General features: G+C 38.3%; 1 protein-coding gene across 2 annotated transcripts in view; it reads right to left on the bottom strand.

The window, feature by feature from the left end:
• The window catches only part of LOC121322386 (tetraspanin-5), a 46,151-nt gene that overhangs the window by 7,948 nt on the left and 15,814 nt on the right, over positions 1-22,389 (bottom strand). For both annotated transcript variants that reach the window (XR_005951032.1, XM_041262276.1), the window contains exons 2-7: positions 15,289-15,339; positions 8,388-8,534; positions 5,140-5,310; positions 3,521-3,646; positions 2,582-2,629; positions 1,416-1,532 (exon numbers count right to left, since the gene is read on the bottom strand). Coding sequence is in view for 1 of the 2 variants with exons in the window: in XM_041262276.1 (XP_041118210.1) it covers positions 1,416-1,532; positions 2,582-2,629; positions 3,521-3,646; positions 5,140-5,310; positions 8,388-8,534; positions 15,289-15,339 (660 nt within the window). In the remaining variant the exon portion in view is untranslated. The remainder of the gene's footprint in view (positions 1-1,415; positions 1,533-2,581; positions 2,630-3,520; positions 3,647-5,139; positions 5,311-8,387; positions 8,535-15,288; positions 15,340-22,389) is intronic.

The raw sequence follows: 22,389 nt of genomic DNA, 5'->3' as shown, positions 1-22,389 counted from the left end.
TGTATTACTTTAGTATAAATACATGTTAATTTGGATTCATATGCTGTTTTTTTCTGACTTTATGTGAACGAAAAGACACACATTTGCCTGTTTTCCTATTGGAAATAGTGATATTTTGAAATATCACTGTCCTGGTCACAAAAGCAAAGTTTGTTGGGAATAACAGCCATTTTCTATGCTTTTGAGGCATAAGCAATTAGGAAATAACACTTACTACCCAGGAACAAAAAAAAAAAAAAAATTGTTACACGGTGTTATCGATGTTGCATCCTCAAAAAAATCAAGCAGGTTAATTAGACAGAAATCAGTGTTGAAGAAACCAGTGTCCAGATGCATCAAACACCTTAAATTATATTTCCCCTTAGTTTTCTTTGTTTCTTGAGTTTAATGGTATTACATAAAGTAACTTAACACATTTAAGTCACTACCCTAGATAAGGGGAAAAGTATCCTTAAGTCTTACATCTAAACTAATACTTAAGGTGTTTTATGCACCAGTTCCAAGCCACCTTCCCAACATAAAGCTCTTTGAATCTAGGCCCTTCTTGTGATAATCCAGAGGCAAATTGGTTGTTTAAATGTTGTTGAAACCACCCCTCCTTCTATTTGCTGCTAAGTTAGTAACACACATATTCCCCACCTAGGATTTACATATTACAGGTGTTCCTATCATGAAAGCGTGAGGCATAACATGCTCGTAACTGCTTGTGAACACACTGAACTGTGGTTTTGTTGTCACACATAACTGTTTTGACACGTTAAACATGACAATGTGTAGTGTACAACTTTAGTATGTAGATTAATTCACTACGATAACATTAACACAATAACATTGTACGTTAAATACTTTTAAAATGCAATCCTGAAAATAATGTACCCACATGATGTCTGTAACTGGTACAGCTTCTAGTTTGAAAAGTAAAAACAGGTAAACCGACTGTACAATACAGAAGAATTGAACAAAACCAAAAAACAGATTGGTATTATAGTGATTATAGTGACTGAAAAAATGCTTGGACACCTGCTTCCCTGTTTATTGAAAATGAAGAAAAAGAATGGTCTCTGGTATCACAGTTTATTTCAGGAGTGTAAGATCCACTTACCGACTCCAACACAACTCCCTTAAGCATTACTGCTTAAATAAATCCTTTTAAAAAAGGAACAAAAGAGATATTTTGTCAATATAAGCAAGCTGGGTAAATCTTTTCTATTTACCGCTTTATCATTTCTGCTTGACACCACCTCATCAAACACACTAGCACTGGCGCACACCAGGGCTTCTGATTGAACAGTGAATCATTTATTTGGCTGCTTAGGGAATGTGGTCCAGCTTATGTTAAAGTCTGTTGCGCATGCTAAAAGGAAAAACTGTTACAAAACAATGTAACATGCTCTAAATGAGCAAATCCCTCTTACCTGTAATAATGCAACTCCAATAAAGATCCCTGCTACTACTGTTAAATTGTCTTGCAGCCACTTCTCAAACTGTGGTACACAGCCCTTAATGTAGATAAAGTTTTGTTGTTCAGATTCCTTCACACACACACAGTAATATAAAAGGGGAAAAAGCAAGAATATATATTAGTTAAAACCTTTTTTTACTAGATGTAGTAACTCACTTTTGTCTTTAGTAGTTCTAACAGTACAATGCAAGCCTTTAACATATGGCAACATTTATTATTTTTCTTACCATGTATTTGGCCCAATTTTCCATTGTGCTGTGCTGATAATGCATAACCTAATTAATTCTGTATGAAAAATCTATGTTACTATCACAGTTTGTGTAAATACTGTACATCTGTTTATTTCCCTTTTATGCCGGAATTACATTTATTTTCATATTGCATATCCATTAGACTGTGAAATAAAACAGGCCTTAGTTTTATTGTTAGACATGCAGTACTGTTTTCTCTGTCACTTAACATGGTGGTTGATAGCAGTTGAAGGTCCCTATTAGACGATTCACTTCCCACTCACATACTGCAAGTGTAAATTTCAATGGGGAAGCATCTCAGTGAAACAGCAGCAGACAGTCGGAGAATTGTTAAAAATAACCCCCATACATCAAGTCTGTCTGTGCTTGACCTCGGCAAAACATTTATGTAAGCAAACCCATTTGGTATGGCTGTTAAACGCAGAGACATTTACTAAAGGTTGTAGGGTCAGATGTGCTTGTGGAGTTTATGATAGTCAGAAATGTGTCCTTTGTAAATATAACAGCTATTTCACGTGAAGTCGTTTCTGGGAGCAAATCTGGCCTAACAGGAAAAGTGTGTGATACCCTCCTGCTACTGTATTTATTACAATACTTCTGAACATGCAAAGTATCCATCAAATAAATTACTAACAGTTTAATTTTAGTTGCCAGTTTCAATAACTTGTTTTCTACATATTATACACACTCTGCTAAGAACTGTGCATAAAACTGCTGCCTACTGCTTTAGAATAATCCATCAGTGCCTAGTGCTAGGGCTTAGCTAGTAGGAGAGCTGCTGTGCTGCACAGGATCTGAATGACAAGTGATTTAGATAAGCTTCTTCTGTTGAAAAGAAAAATAACAACACTTTTGGTTGTAGACTTACCGCTTTTGCCCTTACATCATAGCCACATTGGGTGTTTATTACATCCTCCTAGAGAAAGAGAAATCATTTAGTATTGAAATGTACATTTAAAACAGCATCACATTTAAAATAATATTTGACTGAAATATGTGTGTTATTTTTCAAATTACGGTTGTTAAATATGGTTGAAGTTTATTTCTCCTTAAAATGTTGACGCTTTTATTCCATATTATGTAAACCATACTGTAGCACATACTGTACTTACTGTTCTAAAGGCTTTGTAATGGTTTTGGTGCTACTGGTCAAAATTTCATAACAAACACCACTGTGTACTGTATCCTCCTATTAAAATGATTTTATTCGTATTCTGACCAAATGGGCCGGAAAACAGAGCAAATAATACAGAACTAAGACAATATGACATGGCAGGTAAATCAGTGACAACTTTAGACCTGGTCAGTGGTTTACTTGGTTCATAATTTCATAACAAATAGCTATTGAGATAAATAGACCAGAGGATTGCAAAGAAAGACGTCCAAAAATGTCTCTTTATTTACTACTTCCAACAAGAATGGGGACAGTACTTGGAAATATGGAGACTAATTCAATCGAAATTCTGTGCGCTGCCTCAGCTAAGATGGTATAAATGTTGGTATTAAAACAAAAATTCACAATGTCGGCCAAAGGTGCAGCACAAAGGGTGTTTTGTGGCTTCTTTGCCTTGTAGAGGTTGTGTCGCTTCAACATTGTATAAAAACAAACTCATTCAAGAGTTGTAGAACCCGCATTTAGAAATGCAAGTCCTTTTTTTAAAGATAGCTTACATACAAAGCTTCTTTTTTTTTTTTTTTACAGGATTAAGAATCTGCTTATAACTGAAAAGCAACTACAACATTGAGTGCTTTATCGGTGAAAAGCACGTTGCAGCATGCTAATATAACACTGACAAGGCCATCTTACTGCAGGGTCGTTGGTGCAGCAGGAGAATGGCACGCCGCATCGCTCTCGGCTGGCATTGGTATCTGTGCAGTTGAAGTAAATGTTCAGATTCCAGTCATCAGCTCCAAATGCACCACAGCACTCCCACTGTACAATGGAGAGAATGAAATAAAAGGACTGACAAATGCAACCAAGCTGGCAGGCTATGTGTACTGTTTTTTTTAAAATTTGAGTCAGTCATGTTTTACTACAGCACCAGCACCATGAGGCATTATACAGTAGATTAAGGTACATTATAAGGTAATTTGGGAGACAGATGCATAGAAAATGGCTAGTTCAATGCTCCACATCATAAGCTTAGGCTCTCATTGGTCTTTCTAAATACATTTATATCACCTTGTGGGATTGCATTGCTCTTTGAACTATTGATAATTGAAAAAACAGTAATAGCCCATGTAAAACAATGTACAGTATTGTCACAAAAGGATTTTAACTAATATGAACCAATAAAGAATTTAGCTTATTATTAGTTACCGGTAGCCAGATTGTATACAAAATAACCATCAAAGCTACAGGTAGTGGACAAAAAAATGGAAACACCAATGTAAAGTCAATTAATAGGGCGCTGGGCCACCATGTGTGGCCAGTAATGGCCTGTATGCTCCGTGGCATAGAGTCTACCAGTCTCTGGAATTCTGCACGACGGATGCGGCACTATTCTTCCAAGAGAAAGTCAATCATCTCACGCCTGGTTGATGGAGGTGGAAAAAGCTGTCTCACGTTGTCCCAGAATATCCCATAAATGCTTGATTGGGTTCAGATCTGGTGACTGAGAAGGCCATGACATATGGATAACATCAGTGTCATGCTCATCAAACCATTGGGCGACCACACATGCTCTGAGGTCACTGAGGTCTCCTCTTGCAGCCATGATAGCCATAATTATAATTATAGGGAACCAGGCTGTCCAGCATTTTTATACAGGACCCTAAGCATGCTGGGATGTTATTTGCTAAATTAACGTATGAGCCACACCTGTGTGGAAGCCCGTGCTTTCAATATACTTGGTGTCCCTCATTTACCCAGGTGTTTCCATTTTTTTTTATCCACTACCTGTATACTGTGCGATTAAAAAAAAACAAGTATGTTAGTAAAATGAGAGTGACATACAGTTTCTGATAATTTCAATAATGTGCAAAAGAACGTTCAATATAAATTCCTTAGTATTAGTATTACTTCAATTGCGTTCAATATTAATTCCTTAGTATTATTAGTTCAATATTTATGTTTCAACATAAATTCAGCACTCTAAAAGTAAAGCTCTAGTGTGATATGTTTGTTTATGTACAAACATATGCCTCACCAGCTGGGGGAAAATACACCACAGGACACTAATAGTTTTACAGCTTTGTGGATAAGGCCCAATCCCATAACGTTATCTACTTTTATTTGAATTTTCTTTCATTCCATACGTTGAGCTCTCAGTGAGGAGCCACAGCTCTGCACGTACACACTGATTATTCATTCAGAGCACCTTTCTGAGCAACAGTCAGGGTGCTGGGTAGAAAAACAGCAATTACATTCTCCTGCCAGCTTAAAGCATATCATTTGATTAGTCATCATCTACACAGCCTCCTTACGTATTCCTGGGTGAAATCAATGAGGTTCTGCAGGTCAATATCATCACGGTACGCCCTGATGTTGTTGTTTATGAAGAAATTGAGTTGATCTTTAATCCAGTCTTTGAACACAAAAGCCAGGACCCCTGCTGTCAGCTCCAGGAAGAAAATAATCCCCAAGAAAACAGAGAACTGCAAAGTGAAGAAGATAAACTTCATCAGCACATAAGCCTGTATAAACCTGGGTAGAGCTGGGTGATAATGACATTTTCAGTTTGTGCTTATCATCTAAAAACCATGATTATCTTATATAACGTTTTAACTCCCAATAAATACGACTTTCTCCAGTTAGTAGTTTTTCTATACTGCTATTCTATCACACAGGCCCTTAATATGGGAGTGGATTCAAATACATATATTCATGCACACATAAGTCAGCTACATAACAAGTCTTTCTGGATATGAATCCTCACATCTCCACAGTCACAGTCCAGTCCTTTATTCTTTTATGGCCTAAAACAAACAAACCCCAGGATTTTTTGAACAGCATGGTACAGCATTATCTATAGTTCCCAACACAGCCCTTCTCCATGGCTCTCTCCATCAATTTCCAAGCTGCCTGCTTTGCTTTGGTGTACCTCCAAACGTTTGGCATTGCACGCATTCACATTACACACATGCTTGGTCTTTCGGCCCCTTTCCTGAATCAACACAGCCAGTTGTTTTTTGTTTTTTTTTAAATCCATGATTCATTTTCCTCAGGTTCAACCCTGTCACTGCAGACTCGTCCATAGCTCAATGGCGTTGAACAGACTGTGAACTCTCTGTACTAGTGCAGGGAGCCAAATTCTTCACAGCTCCCTGTTCTGAGAGACAGCCTGATAAATCACTGTGCAGCCCAGCAACAACATTTACCTCAGCAAAACATTAATAAAATAACAAATACATAATTAACAAATTCGCATCTCCAGCGTATGTGCCAGCTTCAATAATTTATTCCTTTCCTGGATCTTCTAAGAGAAAGCTCATCTAAAGGGAAAACAACCTTCTCTATTGGTTGGACACTAGCTTTGTTCTCTGTTGCTTGAATTTAATCAAAGCAACTGCTCTGGAGACCTAAAGCCTTTTGTTTTAGTTTTGTTCTTAAAATTACCGACGTACATTTTATTTTTTTTTATAAGGGCCAGAAGCCCTTGACCACCCCCCTGAACCTGGTTTGCCCCCCAGCAGATGACCTATATGGCAATATGTCTTCCACTTTTTATAATCACATATTAGATGGTCGAAGTTTTCGTCACAAATAAATAAAACACATTTTTCAGACATCACTCTTTTCTAATCTAAAGTGGATATGGAATGAAGTCGGTGATGGTTGCTATGTGATTGCTCGTGCTCAGAGTCTCAAGGTATTGGTGGATTCATTAATTTTTAATTGATAGTTCACAGAAGTACATTGCATTCTATAATTTTTAATAACAATATATTATTGATATCATGATGAATCAAAGGGAAAAGTTGGATACATTTGCCACAGCAGGTGGAAAACGGAAGAAATTAAACACAGCGAGACAACAAGGAGGGATTCACTTGCAGAAGAAACTATTAATATTGCTTATGCCCAGGCAAAATTATTTATACATGCTTTAAAGAAAAGGCACCAGATTTCAAAACGAGATTTGGGCTTATTTGTAGGGCTGTGCTGTGACCCTATTTCGATTTCAGATTCTTGTCATTTCTATAAATTCCAGTTTTCTTAAAAAAAAAAAAAGCATTCGGTATTGCAGGTCTCACAGAATATAATTTAAACACATAAAAAGCATGGCGCCACATTGCACTAGATTTAGAATTGCACCAAAATGCATATTTGCTCTATTGAATCATCGTTTTCTTTTTCACAGTGGATCAGCAGTTATTTAAGGTGGAACACTGCCGTACTAGCTGCATTCTGTTTGAAATGTAGTGTTATAATTACTGTTACAGTGCTTAAATATGCATTTATATGGACAGAAACGATTACAGAAATGTTATACATGAAAATCAATGAATTTGAACACTGGGGATGAGAGACTGAGCAATCTTTTGGTTTTTGCCAGCTAACCGGACCAAGCAAAAACATAAGACTTGCACTACACACTGCTGTTGCCAAAATGAAAACGAGACACTACCCCCTTTTATTTGAGTACATTCATGATTATCTGTGCAAACATGTTAAACTTTGCTACACATTTCTACTTTCGACATTCACAGGAATGCGGTGCTTGTTTGGCAGTTATGTTCATTGGTTTATATTTGATAGAAGTGTCATTCTTTGTGGAAAGCAGGTGAAATGTATCAAACTTAACTCAAGTTTGTATGTACCAAATCTGGCGACATGTATTTGGAAGGACGCTCTAAAATAAACAGTTCAACAGCATTCTTACACACTAACATTACCCACGATTTAGTGTAAGTCTACTGCATCCACATCTTTGTGTTTCAAACCTTCCCTGATAAGCATTTTGTAATGTATGTTTTAATTTCCCTTCCAGGAAACCTCTTATTGCTTCACTTCCTGGGCCATTTCACCTTAGTTGTGAATTTGGGTCAAGTATATTACTGGCTGAAACATGTGTCAGGCCTTGAGGAAACAGGTGGTTCTAACAAGAGAAGGAGCAGAAAGGGTTGGGAAAACTTTAGTCTCTAGGTGAAATGACCATGAAAGTGCAATACTAACTGAAAGCAAGGGATTCAACATGAGATCTCTTTAACCTGTTGTAGTACCAGCCTGTTTAATTTGTTCTACAATACATTTTCAAAACTACACTTTTGAGACCTATACAGATAACAGATGTGCATGGTGTAGAGAACTTATGAAATTATTTTGTTAGCTGCAAATTACATCATGATGTATATTCACATTATTCAGAAAAAAATAGGTATCTTAAAAAAGAAAATCAATGACAATGTTCATGAAATATGTGTGAAGTGTTCTCAAGATATTGCCTTTGTTAGCCCAACCAAACAGTCTAAATGGGCATCAGCAAGGCTGAACAACGGTCCTCCACATATCAGGCACAGCAGAACACTGCAGCTTTCGCTTAGAAGTGACTTGAGGTCAGAAAGGTATTCTCCGGGCTATCAGCAAGATCAACCCTGCCTACCTGTACATACATTTGTTTTAGTATTTCTGTAGTACTTATTTCTTGTTCAGCAATTTTATTGGGTGCATTTGTCCTTGTTTAACTTGAAGGTCCAGACAGATGGTTAGCATCACAGCATTGCTGACTTACAAACTTGAGAAGAAATGTGTTTTCTCTCAGGGCCCCGATGCAGCCGGCAAAGCCCAGGATGAACATCACCCCCCCGACCACGATAAAGAGCCATACGGGGTCAAAGCCGCCCATGTCCGTGATGGAGGAGATGTTAGACAGCACACCCTGCACAGAGGTGGGAGAAACAGGATAATCAAAGACTGGACACATGTACAGTACAGGGGTGTGCAGGAGATTCAGATTTAACATTACAGTCACTGTCGCTGGTTTTGCACATCATTAGGGTTGTTTTCTTTTGATATCCGACACGGAATCTTATTCCAAATCTCTGGATTTTTCTTACCATGGCTATTTGGAGTGCAGGGCTTTCAGGGTTCCAAGTAAACTTGTGTATCAGGCTTTTGCTGAATACGAATTGTAGACATTCTTCTGGTTTGTACAGCTCCCTGTGATGCTTCTACGCTGCAGTGTATAACTGTAACTGCCAGGTATCGTATCTTACTTATTTATATGTTGCTGGTACATTGAAATTTCAGTTTTTTATTTTTCTTAAAAATATTTCCCAGCATAAAACCAATGTCACCTTACAATAATTGATTTTGAGTTTAAGTGTTTTAAAATAAAATATTGAACAGAACGAAATTTCAATGTACCATTTGTAATTCAATAATATGAGAGAATTGGTCAGGGGTCTGAATACTTTTGCAAGGCACTCTGTGTATGTGTGTGTGTGTGTGTGTGTGTGTGTGTGTATATATATATATATATATATATATATATATATATATATATATATATATATATATATATATATTACTGTAATTAAAAGCTAAAATTTCAGTAAGTGATTAATATCGGAAAGTACCAGTCGAGTTTTCAGTTTCTCCAGTACAAATAGTGCTCCAGGGAGCTAACATCCTTTCAGTGGTCGTGGATCAGTTTAATCAGTTTACAGTCCAACCTTTTTTTTTTTTTACAGGAACTCTGAGATTTATATATGCGCCATGTTGTGATGCTTAATATAATCATTGTTACTGTGTACCACTATTTCCTTGAAACTGTCTGGGGACAAGACAGCATTAGGCTAACTGGAAACAATTTGTGTGGTGGTGCTACAACTAACTACATATATTCAAACTTAAAGTAAAATTTAAAACATGAACAATGCTAACAAACAATCTAAACGACTAATCTATGAACTTAAAAATAATATTTGTGGGCTCCCGAGTGGCGCATCCAGTAAAGGTGCTCTACGTGGAGTGCAGGATGCGCCCTATAGCCTGGAGATCGCAGGTCTGAATCAAGGCTATGTCATTGCCGACCGTGGCCAGGAGTTCCCAGGGGGCGGCGCACAATTGGCTGAGCACCGCCCGGGTAGGGAGGGCTTAAGTCAGCAGGGCAATCCACGGTTCACCACGCACCAGCGACACCTGTGGCTGATAGGGTGCGTAACCCTGCAGTCTATCCCAGTGGAGCCCTTTCAGATCCAGACGTTCCACCTCACTATAGGTCGATGACTTCACACACCGTGGATCCGCAGTGTGACAAATGATGGCTTGGCAGGGACATGTTTCACTCCGAACCGTGCAGCTGTACAAACCAGGAGATAACACGTAACACAATTGCCCAAATTCTAAATTGTGGTAAAAACTTATTGAAATCATTTCAATGACATTACTAATATATATATATATATATATATATATATATATATATATATATATATATATATATATATATATATATATATATATATATATCAGTTAATATTGAACTTGACCCAGTAATAGACCAGTTAATATTGTAACTGATTTTAACTGTGTAGTTAGTTTTCATGTTTCCTTTTTAATCATTTCCCAACTATTTAAATAGATGGGTGAATGGATTTATGCCAAAAGGGTTGTATCTCTGATTTCATAAAAGGAAATAAATACTACAGTATATTTATTTAAAAAAAAAGTATTTTTACAAAAGATAGAAAGACTGTTTAAAATGCCCTATATTCAGTATAAACTACAGAAAGCTACAAATTAAACATTCACTCACATAACAGTAAAATAGCACACAGGGCTTGTTATATTAGTAATTAGATTCACTGTGAATCAGATCATACTTTGGTACATTATTTGAATGCTTTTAAAGTAATGGGAGCTCTGTTCTTACTGAATCTAGGTCAACATTCATACGGTTTTATTAATGTCTATTAGTCAAGCTTGGGTCAAGGATTTCCAAAACAACAACTCATCTCCCGTGCTGCCTTAGTGTATCTTGGCTGAAATTGCAGATTTCCACATTGCATTATGTTGTGTATCAGGGGACAAATCACTTATGTGCTCACTTTATTCTAGATGCATTCTGTAAACCAGATGGCCTTGGTTAAAGGCTGAGCAGTCAGCTTTTCTTAACCTTCGTATAAATATAGTGCAATGTCAGATTTTCAGTACACATTTTTCTAAATTTACATTTGTTGGATTTTAACAGAAACATGTGGACTGATTCCTGGTTTCTGCTTGATCACTGCTACTCTGTTGAAACCAGTTAATAGAACCCCAAGCTTCCCTCTTTTAACTGGACCTGTGTTGGACTAATGTTTGGGAGGTGAACCAAATATTTGGAGGTCAGCAATCTGTTAATAACATTCTGTAGAGCCTAATATAACATACATTATAAATCACTAAGTCCCATTCAGTCAAAAGTATTTCAGTATATTTAAGCTGACTTTTAGTGGTCCTCTTGTTGACTAAAAGTACTTAGAAGACATAAAAATCATAACAGACAGTATTAAAAAAATTAAAACTTTCCCTTAAAACTCCAGTCCTCGAGGGCCACAGGGTCTACTGGTTTTCATTCCAACAAGCTCTCAATTTTCTTTTTTTTTTTTTTAATTTGGAATCGCCAATTATTTTTTCTCCTTTTCTCCCCAATTTGGTGATTCTTTAAACGACATTGTGAAGACAAAGGCTCAACCTATATTGTACTGTATTGTATTGTTTTGTTTAAATCTTTTATTCTGGCCCTCCTGCCGCTGTTTGTTTGTTCCCGTTTCTTTTATTTGTGTAATAAATGTGCTCATTAGTGCGAAAACTGCAGCTTCCCTGCCTCCGAGTCTCAGCCAGTAACAGCTTGGGCTGGGACGCTATCCTGGCACAGGGCTACTTCTGGCTTCACTGTTTGCCTCAGACTGCACTTTAAAGTTCAATTATGATCATACTGCATCGAAAAGAAAAGGATCATTGAAGACATCTGGCAATAAACAGAAATGGGCTGAGGCTCAGGTGATCCTTGATTAAACATCCTGACACGTCTGCTACCAAAGAAAACTTTGTGTGAACATGTTGCGTCTGTTTGATATACTGTACTGTAAATAATTGATTGTCATATTGTCATTTAAAAAAACATTTTCTGTTCTAAAACATTTGATGCATCAATGCGTAAACTTACTCTATTAGGTGCAATGGCAATAAAACACATTGAGGAAGTATGTGATGTTGCTTGGGTATGCTAGAGATAAGTTTGTATTAAGGGTTATGACTACATTTGATACATTGAATATGCAGTTCTTCCCAATACCATGTGGTTAGGACATATGCTTATACTTAAAGATGTTTTCCTTTAGTGTTTAATGTATAATACACTTCTTGCATACCGATTTCATGAATCTACTTCACGAATCACAAAGACGGCATTAAAAAAAGAGTAGGCAGCAAAACCATGTTCAATTCCATACAGGGTTTAAACAGAAGTCTGTTTCAACATAATAGAACACACATGAAAACAATTCTGCAACATATTACTGTGCAGACCACAAATTGTTTACAAAAGTATTTTATTGACAATTGCCCTCCACTGCCGCTTTATCTAGTGCAATTAAACTCAAATTGAGCATTAGCGAGGCATGCTCAGTCTAGAAATGTCATCATCCACTGCAGCAAGAAAGTACAGTGAATGGCAATTTAACTGAAACACTTGTTTGACCAACAGCTATATTTTTGGGATATGTCTGCCACAGGTCATGTATTCACTGAGCATTTTATGTCAGAGCTGCCATTCTCTTTTGCTTCTCACAAACCCTGTAGGTAAGGTATCTCCAGTTGTGTGATTGTTTCTTTGTAAAAGAGCTCTCACTTCAAGTTTTCTGTTATTTCCCCTGCAATTTATTGGTAGAAGTCGGCTTGCCACTTCCCCAGAATCAGAAACTCAGCTTTTGAGGACTGAGCCTGAAATGCACAACTGCACTCTGTTTAAAAAATAAAAATGTTAAAAAAATGCCTACATCGCTTGGTGACTGTAATCTGCTTTTTTCTAACCTACAGTATCTGCTGTCTGTGTTTTTCCACTGCTTTTGCAGCTAAATATATTATATTATATATATATATAATAAAAGAGAAAAGAGAGGCATATTCCTCCACTGGGACCAAGTGCTGACTTGTGCAGCCTAAAAAAAAACCCTACCCTTCAGCTTCTGCTGTGTGTGAGTGCTTCCTCCACTGGGTCTGATTCAGCCCACTGTAAAGTAGACTCACATACATTGACCACCAACCTTGGTGCACTGGGTCTTTAAAAAAATAAATAAATAAAAGCTCTCTCTTTCTTTCTTTTTTCTGTATACTGTCTGTAGGCAATGCTTCACACCAGTGCAAAATGTGCGGTGCCTCTGCTGTGTGACTGCACGCAGTCCAGACTAGACACTCAGTCCAGTAACCTTAGTGCTTACATCACTGGTGTTCGGCACCCTAGGTGTCTCAGTGCCTCAGAACCTCGGTGCCCGCTGTACCTCGGTGCCCCTGATGCCACAGAGCCTCGTGCCTCTGTGCTTCAGCGCCTTCAGAAGACATAGCTCACCGCCCCGTATGGTTCTCCCTCCACCGCTGCGCCGGTCTACTAAGCATCGATGCCCTAGCCCACGAGTGGCCCAGGACGCTCTTATATGCATTCCCGCCAATATAGTTGCTCCTGGCCTTCCTAGAGAAAGTTTGTGGGTCTGTTCTCTGAACAGGACAGTCTGTCCACCTTAAGGCTCTCAGACAGTTGTCAGTACACTGCAGAATGCTAGTTCACCCTCAACAAGGTCGTTGTATGCCTATAAGTGGAGGTATTTCCATAATTGGTGTATAGCCAGAGGTCATGACCCCATTTATTTCCCTATAGCAATAGTCTTACAATTTCTGTAAGACATGCTACAGGAGGGTAGATCCCCCTCTATGCTGAAAGTATACCTAGCAGCAATATCTGCATGCCATGTCCCCATTGACTCAGTGTCCCTGGGCGCTCATACACTAACAATCTGTTTTCTAAACGGCGCACGGAGGTTATGACCCCCTAGAAAAGATGTCCTCCCCGAATGGAATAGATGTGGTACTGGAGGCTCTCACTAAGGCCCCATTTGCACTTATACATTCCACAGATTTGAAATATCTCTCTACGAAGACAGCCTATTGTTAGCCATCACCTCCACTAAGCAGGTTAGTGAGCTACAGGCAGTGTCAGTGCACAGCTCCTGTATGCGTGTTTGGGATGATGGAAACAGGGTGTCCTTACACACAAACCCCGCTTTAGATGGTTATGGCTTTCCACTTGAATCAATCAGTGGAACTAGAGGCTTTCCACCCCCTCCTTTTTCTTCAGAGGAGGATCGGAGATTGAATGCCCTCTGCCTGGTTTGGGCATTGAGATGTTATATGGATAGGATGACAGCGCTGCATCAGTCTAACCAGCTCTTCATCCGTCATGGTGAAAGGACCCTGGGTCAAGTGCTCTTGAAGCAGCGACTGTCCCAATGGATTGTGGACACAGTTTAGTATATGCAGTTTCGACTGCATATACTGATGCCGGCCGCGCACTCTACCAGAGAAGTGGCTACGTCATTGACTTATATTTGACCTGCAGCTAGCTGGGCTACTCCGCATACATTCACCAGGTTCTGTCGAGTCAAAGTGGTAGATCCGTCTATACTTTCATTAGGCACAAGGGTCCTTGAGGTTGCATGCTCACACCACAAAGACTAGTTGGTGGTAGCGAGATGTCCACCTGCTGTCCTCTCACAATTCCTCGTGACATATAGTTGTTGTTCATCTTCAAATTGAAAGGGAATGATAGGTTACGGATGTAACCCTGGTTCCCTGAAAGAGGACAACCAACAAACCTTGCAAGGTCACATCACTCGCATTCATGGGTTCGATGCCAAAGAGAACACGGTGTCCACTGAGTGACTACTTAATCGCTCGGTAGGCAGGACCGAGGGCATCACTCCCCAGAGAGGTCTATCGGCAGCTCTGACATAAAATGCTCACGAAATACCTGACCTGTGGCAGGCATATCCCAAAAGTATACTTGTTGATTGTCTTCCCTTTTAGGGAATCATGTTTACATCCGTAACGTTTCTACGGATACACACAGGCTACTCGTCCATCCAAGTGAATGCAGTAAAGCAAAGTGAAAAGCCAGTGGGAGATAATAGTTAATAGATATTGTATTGCTAAGATGCTTAACTTCAGTCTGATTGAAGACAAAGCTAAAAACAACAATATTTAAAATATCAGGCAAATCCTTCTGATACTTAAAAAAATGAAAAAATGTAATTACATATTTCACACACTCCTCTGGGAGTCAGTGAAATGTGGGAAATAAAACTCTTGGAAGATAAGAACGAGTAGCTCCACTGGCGATTGTTATCTGTGTCCTATCTTCCGTTTTTACCTTGTCTGGTTCTATTCCTTTGGGGTGACTTAATTCTGCAATGCAAAGTAATGAGGGGGGGTTTGTAGTCTAGCAAATGGCAAAGAAACAGTAGAAATGCAAGAGAAGCTGTACCTCAAGTCAGACCTTCCTGTGTAAATGATTTTGAAAGCCTCTAGGTAAAAATCTCCCCTAACAATTCAATCAATTCCAATGGCAAAAAACATAACAGAGATAGATTTACCTTTTCACTCCATGCCCACAGTCCAATTCCAAGGAAGGCTACTCCAAGCAACTGTAACAAACAAAAAAGATAACGAAATTCAATGACGAATACACAATTTTATTTTGTTAGTTAGCCCTCCAAGTATAATATTCCGAGAATGTTTGTACATGTCTTTAAAGTAAATAAGGATTTTTGGGTGGACATTTTGTCCTGGCAAAAAGAAAACTATTTGTAAATAGTCTTTGTTTAAGGGATTTGTGTGAGTGGGGGATGATTAAAAATGAAATAATCTATATCAGAATTTTGAAATAGACCTTTCAAAAAAGATAGAATCCCCACCCATCATTTATAGCTAACAAAATAACAAGCACAATGGAAAAACCATCCTCAAGGCAAACAGAGGCTTTCCTACATTCAGGTTAGTCGTAAATGGAAGGTAAGGGACTTCCTATTTCAGTAGTTCAGTAAGGTAGGCCAGTGAGAGAAATACTGTTGTAAAGATAATACTGTTGTATAAATCATATGTATAAATAAACAGACCTCAGTCTCAACAGACTGGACAAATGTTTCAGGAGGAACAGTCTACCCCTGAAGGAGTTGTATTAACCCTGACTGGTGATGAAGTCATGGCACCTCCATGACAGTACAGTGGCCTCTAACACCATCCTAGGGAACTGGCTGAGCTCTGCCTCAAATGGAAGAGTGCCTCCTATTGAACCATGAACACTGTCAACATTTTCCTCGGAGGTCCTCCATCTAAGCACTAACTCTTGTTAACTTCTGAGATCTGACAAGGTCGGGTTCCAAAGTGGATGCAGTCAGATATAACAATCCATTATCTCTTGTGCCAGCTTGAGGATTGTTTATGTTTTCAGCTAGCTAGGAGTCAAACAGAGTGACACTGAGGAATTAGATTACTAGATAGCAGATCTGTAATTCAGGCAAACGTGTTTTTTTTTTGTTTTTTGTTTTTTTTCTGAACATCCCATCCAAAAAACAAATTGTACTTCAGAAAATTATTTTCTATAACAATGGTGAAAATGGCACTGGGAATATTAAATATGCTCTCAAGAACAGTGTATCACCTTCAGGTGGGTTATTTTTTGTATACCTAATATAGTACTTCTGGTTTTAATTATATTTAGATTTGTCAGGTCCCCTCTACCTAAATCAGTTATATCAACTGTGCCATACAGTAGTACTGTCAGTGTTTCTACCAATAAGTATGTGGATATTCAAATGTAATACATTTTTAACTATCATAATGCGGTATAGAACCTTAACCCTAATAATGAGATGGTTTGTACTTTGCATTTAATAACAAAGTTATGCATCCATTACTGATAGCCAGTTTAAAAGACCTATGTACTTGATTTAGATATCTGTAGCCATCATGATTAGCCGCTTGTAAGCTGGTGTGTTGCCAGCCTGCACTCTGCAAGGCACAGGAAATTCACTTCCCCGACAGTCTGGCATTACCCCACACCAAGAAAGACACCGTCCACAGGATGTCTTGGCACCAGACTGGCAGAGCTGAGAAAGCAATGACGTTAGTGGGTTGAAGTGAACTCATCAACAACTGAAATACAGGCTTTTTTGCTACTGCAATGCAACTGCAAGCTTTAGAATCTAAGAAAATAGAATGTCTACTTGTAGTCAAACAGCGTAAAATGACATTATTATGGAATTTTTTTTCTGTTGTTCCAATGTTAAACTAGAAAATGGGAGTTTTTGTGAACAACAGAGTTTACAGCAATGTGGCAGTAAAAGGGTTATGTTTTGAGGTCACATAACCTCAATGAACTCACATGTTTTCTTAGATACAAGGCATAGACACTGTGGCATTCTTAAAAATCTCTTTTACATTTTAACACGATTTAACTGGAATGAGGAAGCTTGTCCAGTTCAGCCAAAGCTGGACATAGTTTACAGTTTACCAAAAGATTTTCTGAACACCTGAATGTTGATTGTACAGGCAATGTAATAAAATTATTTCCAGCAATGCATCTGGAACTGCCTAGCACAGATGAAAGGAACATTTGTATTTAAAAAAATAATAATAATCATTAAACCAAAAGGTGAAGGAGTTCCATTTTACACAGAAAATGAATCTGCTCACAGAAACAGTTGTCCATTTAAGATGTCCAAAATACTGTGAATATATTTTATTTTATTGTTAAAAGCACTACAGAAACATTGAATGTAAAAATTATGGAAAATAAGGATTGTAAAAAGGTTTGAAAAACAACTGTTTCCTAATGCAAAATTAACCAAATAACTTCCAAAATAACTAACTATCTAAATAACCAATATTATTCACTGATACACATTTCTTTACTGACATACAATCCCGTATAAAAACAGAATTATAGACCAGACTGGCCTGGCAAAGGTATTTATCTATTACACTGTGCAGTAGAAGAAATAAACCAGACAACAAAAAACAACCCTCGTGCATGAACTCACCGTGCTCCACAGCAACAAATGTGTAACAAATGTCAATTATTTTTTGATTCTGTAAGTGTCTGGTCTAGCCTTCATGCATTTGTGCAGTACTGTCACCGTCACCTACATTCACAGCATGAGGAACAACGTTTTTCATCGCATTGGATGTCCTCTACATGCAATCACATTGCAGCTGTGTTGACTTTAGCATTCACTGAAGTGACATTTTTCTCCAAAGAACATTAAGACCCCCTTCTATCCACAAAGTTAATCAAGGTTGTTTATAATATTTTTAACCAAAGAAAAAAAAAAAAAAAATGTAAAACAGTAATTGTTCTCATTCATGTTAACAATTACCGGATAAATCCATGCCTGGGCAAGATGAGATGAATATGTGGATAAAACTTCATGCTGTTTTGAAAGGCAGAACATTTTCACAGTAAGCCTTTTGTAAGAAGAAACAGTATCCTCATTGTAGAAAACACCAAAGGAAACGATTCAGTCTTTTACCCTTTTTTCTTTTACAAGTAGAACCCTAATGTGCAGTAATAACTAGAACGGAAAGGATTTATGAATACAAAGCATCCAGAGGGATAATGTAAGGAGAATGGCATTCCTGACTGAACAGAGGTGCAACACCACAAACCTACATCCTATATCAGATTTCAATTCTTTACTATTTAAACAGAACAAGGTTAAAACATTTTAAATAATATAAAGCTTTGCAAGGATTTCTGGCAGGAAACCTATAGTATCATTAATACAGTTCCTACTACATCACATGTATTCATTGGTAAAACTACAAGCCAATTACGGGCAAGTTCCCATCAACCTATTAGGTACAGTGGCTCTCAAAAGTATCACCCCCCCCCCCCCCCCCCTTGGACTTTTCCACATTTTATTGTGTCAGAACATGGAATCAAAATGGATTTATTTAGGAGTTTTTGCCACTGATCAACACAAAAAAAGGTCCATAATGTCAAAGTGAAAAATAAAATCTACAAATTGTTCTAAATTAATTACAAATATAAAACAGAAAATAATTGATTGCATAAGTATTCACCCCATTGAGTCAATATTTGGTAGAGGCACCTTTGGCAGCAATTACAGCCATGAGTCTATTTGGATTAGTCTCTACCAGATTTGCCAAGTTCTGTCAAGTTGGATGGGGACTTTTGACCCAATTTTCAACTCTTTCCACATATTCTCAATTGGATTGAGGGCTTTGACTGGGCCACTCCAGGACATTGACCTTTTTGTTTTTAAGCCACTCCAGTGTGGCTTTGGCTGTATGTTTGGGGTCATTGTTCTGCTGGAAGATGAATCTTCTCCCAAGTCCCAAGTCTTGCACACTTCAGCAGGTTTTCCTCCAGGATTTCGCCATACTTTGCTGCATCTTTTTTGCCCTCTATCTTCACACGCTTTCCAGGCCCTGACACAGAGAAGCACCCCCTTAGCATGATGCTGCCACCACCATGCTTCATTGTAGGGATGGTGTTCTCAGGATGATGTGCGGTGTTAGGCTTGCGCCAAACATTGCGCTTAGCGTTGCAGCCAAAAAGCTCTATTTTGGTCACATCAGACCATAGAATCTTCTTCCACTTGGTCTCAGAGTTTCCCACATGCCTTCTGGCAAACTAGCTGAGATTTGATGTGAGTTTTTTTCAACAACGGCTTTCTTTTTGCCATTATCCCATAAAGGCCAGTTTTGTGAAGCATCCCTTAGAGTTGCCATAGGTCTCTTGGTGGCCTCCCTGATTAGTGCCCTTCTCGCCCGCTCGTCTAGGTCGGCCTGGATGTCCTCGGCTTACTGCGCACCAGCGACCCCAGTAGTCTGGCTGGGCGGCTGCGGATTTGCCAATTAGCTGCCCAGGAGATGCGTTGTCCTCCTACGCTGTAGCTCCTGGGCGGCTGCATGGTGAATTCGCAGTGTGTAAAGAAGCGGACAGCTGAGGGCACACGCTTCAGAGGACAGCGCGTGTTCGTCTTCGCCACTCCTGAGTCCGTGCAGGGGTGGTACCAGTGAGCTGAGCCCAACTAATAATTGGGAGAAAATAACAAAAAATTGGCAACGACTAAATTTAAGAACATAAATAAATAAATAAATAAAACATGGTAAACTCTGGCAAATGCATTGTATAACCATGGGAAAAGTAATGGATCGCTGTGTAATTACCGTGCTCGTTTGCCATGATAAACTTTTATAATTATTAATGACCTCAATCCTCTCACTGTTCTATGTTACAGGCAGAGGTGGCATGAAACTGGTAAATCATGCTATCATATCAATATGTATACCTTAAAAAAAAAAAAAAAAAAACTTATGCAAATTCTGTAACAGCAGGCAAAATTACCAACATGATTCAGAGGAGATCGGCAGTTACACACTGCTGTTTATAATTCAGAAAAAAAGTACTGAAAGGTATTTCAGATGAACCAGGAACACAGGCAAAGAACAGCAAGGAGTGCTACCCTTTTCACACTGGCACGTCAATGCAGTGTTGAGTGTCCACTGAAGCAGACTCAATCCATTTGGTTCACACTTACCTTAATGCGTCTTTGAAGAAACAATGTAATCAGCTTACTTGCAGAGTAAACTCCAGCTTCATTGAAAAAAATGAAGCTGCATCAGATCTGGGATTAGTTTCTAGTGTGAAGAGAATAGGACGCAAGCCATATTAACTGCTCCCAGATTTAACTCCTGGATTCATTTTGCTCAAGTGTGAAAACAGTATAACACATCTCACTGTTTTAATTTAAATAGACATGAGACTGGCTTTTCAATCTACTTCAGAAAGCAGACACCACTTAGTATAAGTTATTACAAAGGATATGGGAGCAGTGATACCAAGAACAAAAAATGTGCCTCCTATTATTTACTGGATTTCCAACTTCAAAACACAAATACACAAGCAGACCCAGCTAAAAATCAGCTAAACCCAGATTATGTCCTCAGCCTTCAGATCAATTAGGTTTTTCAAAACCCTATCTCCTGGTGCTAGACATTGCACAGCACGTTATCTTGTAAAACATGGGGTGTAGAGTAGTTTGAAGAGCTGTGCTGTTCTTTAGGATTACTGCTCAATGACCTGTTTGTCAGGATGTTTCGCTGGGACCATGTCTCACATAACACTCCCAATTCCAATGTGATTATAGCATGTCAGAAAACGTAAAAATACTAACACATGTATTGCAAATTGCCAGTTTAAGCAACAACTTAGTAAGTCTAAGGAAAATGTTTTGCTGTAGCTAACTGGTATTAATTAATATTAATAAATCTGTTCAGATTAACAATAAAACCAGCATGCATGTACAATTAAATGGCACAGTATATATGTGTGTGTGTGTGTGTGTGGGTCTATAATTGTGGCTTGCTAATTATTTTGCTTTTTAAAATAGAACCCATTATCTACAGTAATACTATATAACAAAAGGATACCATATATGTTACAATTGGCACTCCGTTGTAGTTCAGTAACAGAGTTACTGTGATAGAGGGTTTACATACCAAAGGCAATACAAATGGAACCCAACAAGAAAAAGAAAGTTACACTTGTTAAAAGTTCTGAATACCTAAAAGGCAAGTAAAACAGCCCAAACTCTCTTATGACTTGTAATGTTTGTATGGAGGTATGTAAGGGCACCTCCACTGTATTCTCAAGGTAATAACAGTTGACCAGTTTGAAAAATCTGCACTAAATGTGAATGGTTTTGAAGCCGGTGCAATTCAGCATTAAACGGCATTATATCATCACCATTAAAGAAAGACATTCATCAGGACCACAGCAAGAATGAATTACTCTCAATCGTCCTCCACATTACAAATGCACAAAAAAAAAAATCCATAATTTACAATCCCATCAGCCCAAATAAACCCATTCTCATTAATCAAAAAACTATCCTCTTTTAAATAATTCAATAAATACCACTTAGACCCCCAAACTACTGCCATTAATCAGTCCCCAAGCTCAAACCCCTCATATGTAATACAGTACCCTGCTCCTGCTGCATAGCAGAAATGCAGAATTGAAACGTTTCATTTTATATTGAAATGGCTTTAAATCAAACAAGGCATTTACCACTGATCTACCATGCCAATCTGTTTTTTTATCAAACATGCATTAACGTTTGTTTGCCATACAACCTCCCATTGATAGAATCCCTAAAGTGACTGATAACACCATGCTTTTCATTAACCATTATGGATAGAAACAGGCGCATATTGTTAAAGCTTTTTTTTAAAAAGTGTCTGCATTCAGTCTGCTGAAGTATTAAAATGGAAAATTACCCTGATTAGACAGTACAGGGATGTGGGAAGAAATGTGACAACCCTACACCTCTGGCCTGCCTGCATGAAGCACATTATCACCATTCACTGACTCCAGTGAGAAACTGCAAAGCCTCATTGAGATTCAGACCTGAGATTTACCTCTGCCATGTAATGGTTTAGATTGCCCTGCCTTGGCTAGTCATGCTTGAGCAGCCCTGTTTCATATGCAAGGTACTTTTTCTACATTGATAACTAAAATATTATTCCTTTTCAACAAGTCAGCTCCTCCAACCTTCTCGTTTCCATAAGAGTGGGTAATATTGAATAATTATGGATATTCGTTACTTATTTGGGCTTGGGGTGATTTCAGTGATTATGTATTTGGTCATTGGTTGCTGGTCCCA

The sequence above is a fragment of the Polyodon spathula genome, chromosome 1 (genome assembly GCF_017654505.1).
Source record: "Polyodon spathula isolate WHYD16114869_AA chromosome 1, ASM1765450v1, whole genome shotgun sequence".
In the NCBI taxonomy this organism is placed as follows: Eukaryota; Metazoa; Chordata; class Actinopteri; order Acipenseriformes; family Polyodontidae; genus Polyodon; species Polyodon spathula.
The sequence above is the reverse complement of the archived record's forward strand: the minus strand, read 5'-3'. Positions and strand labels throughout refer to the sequence as shown.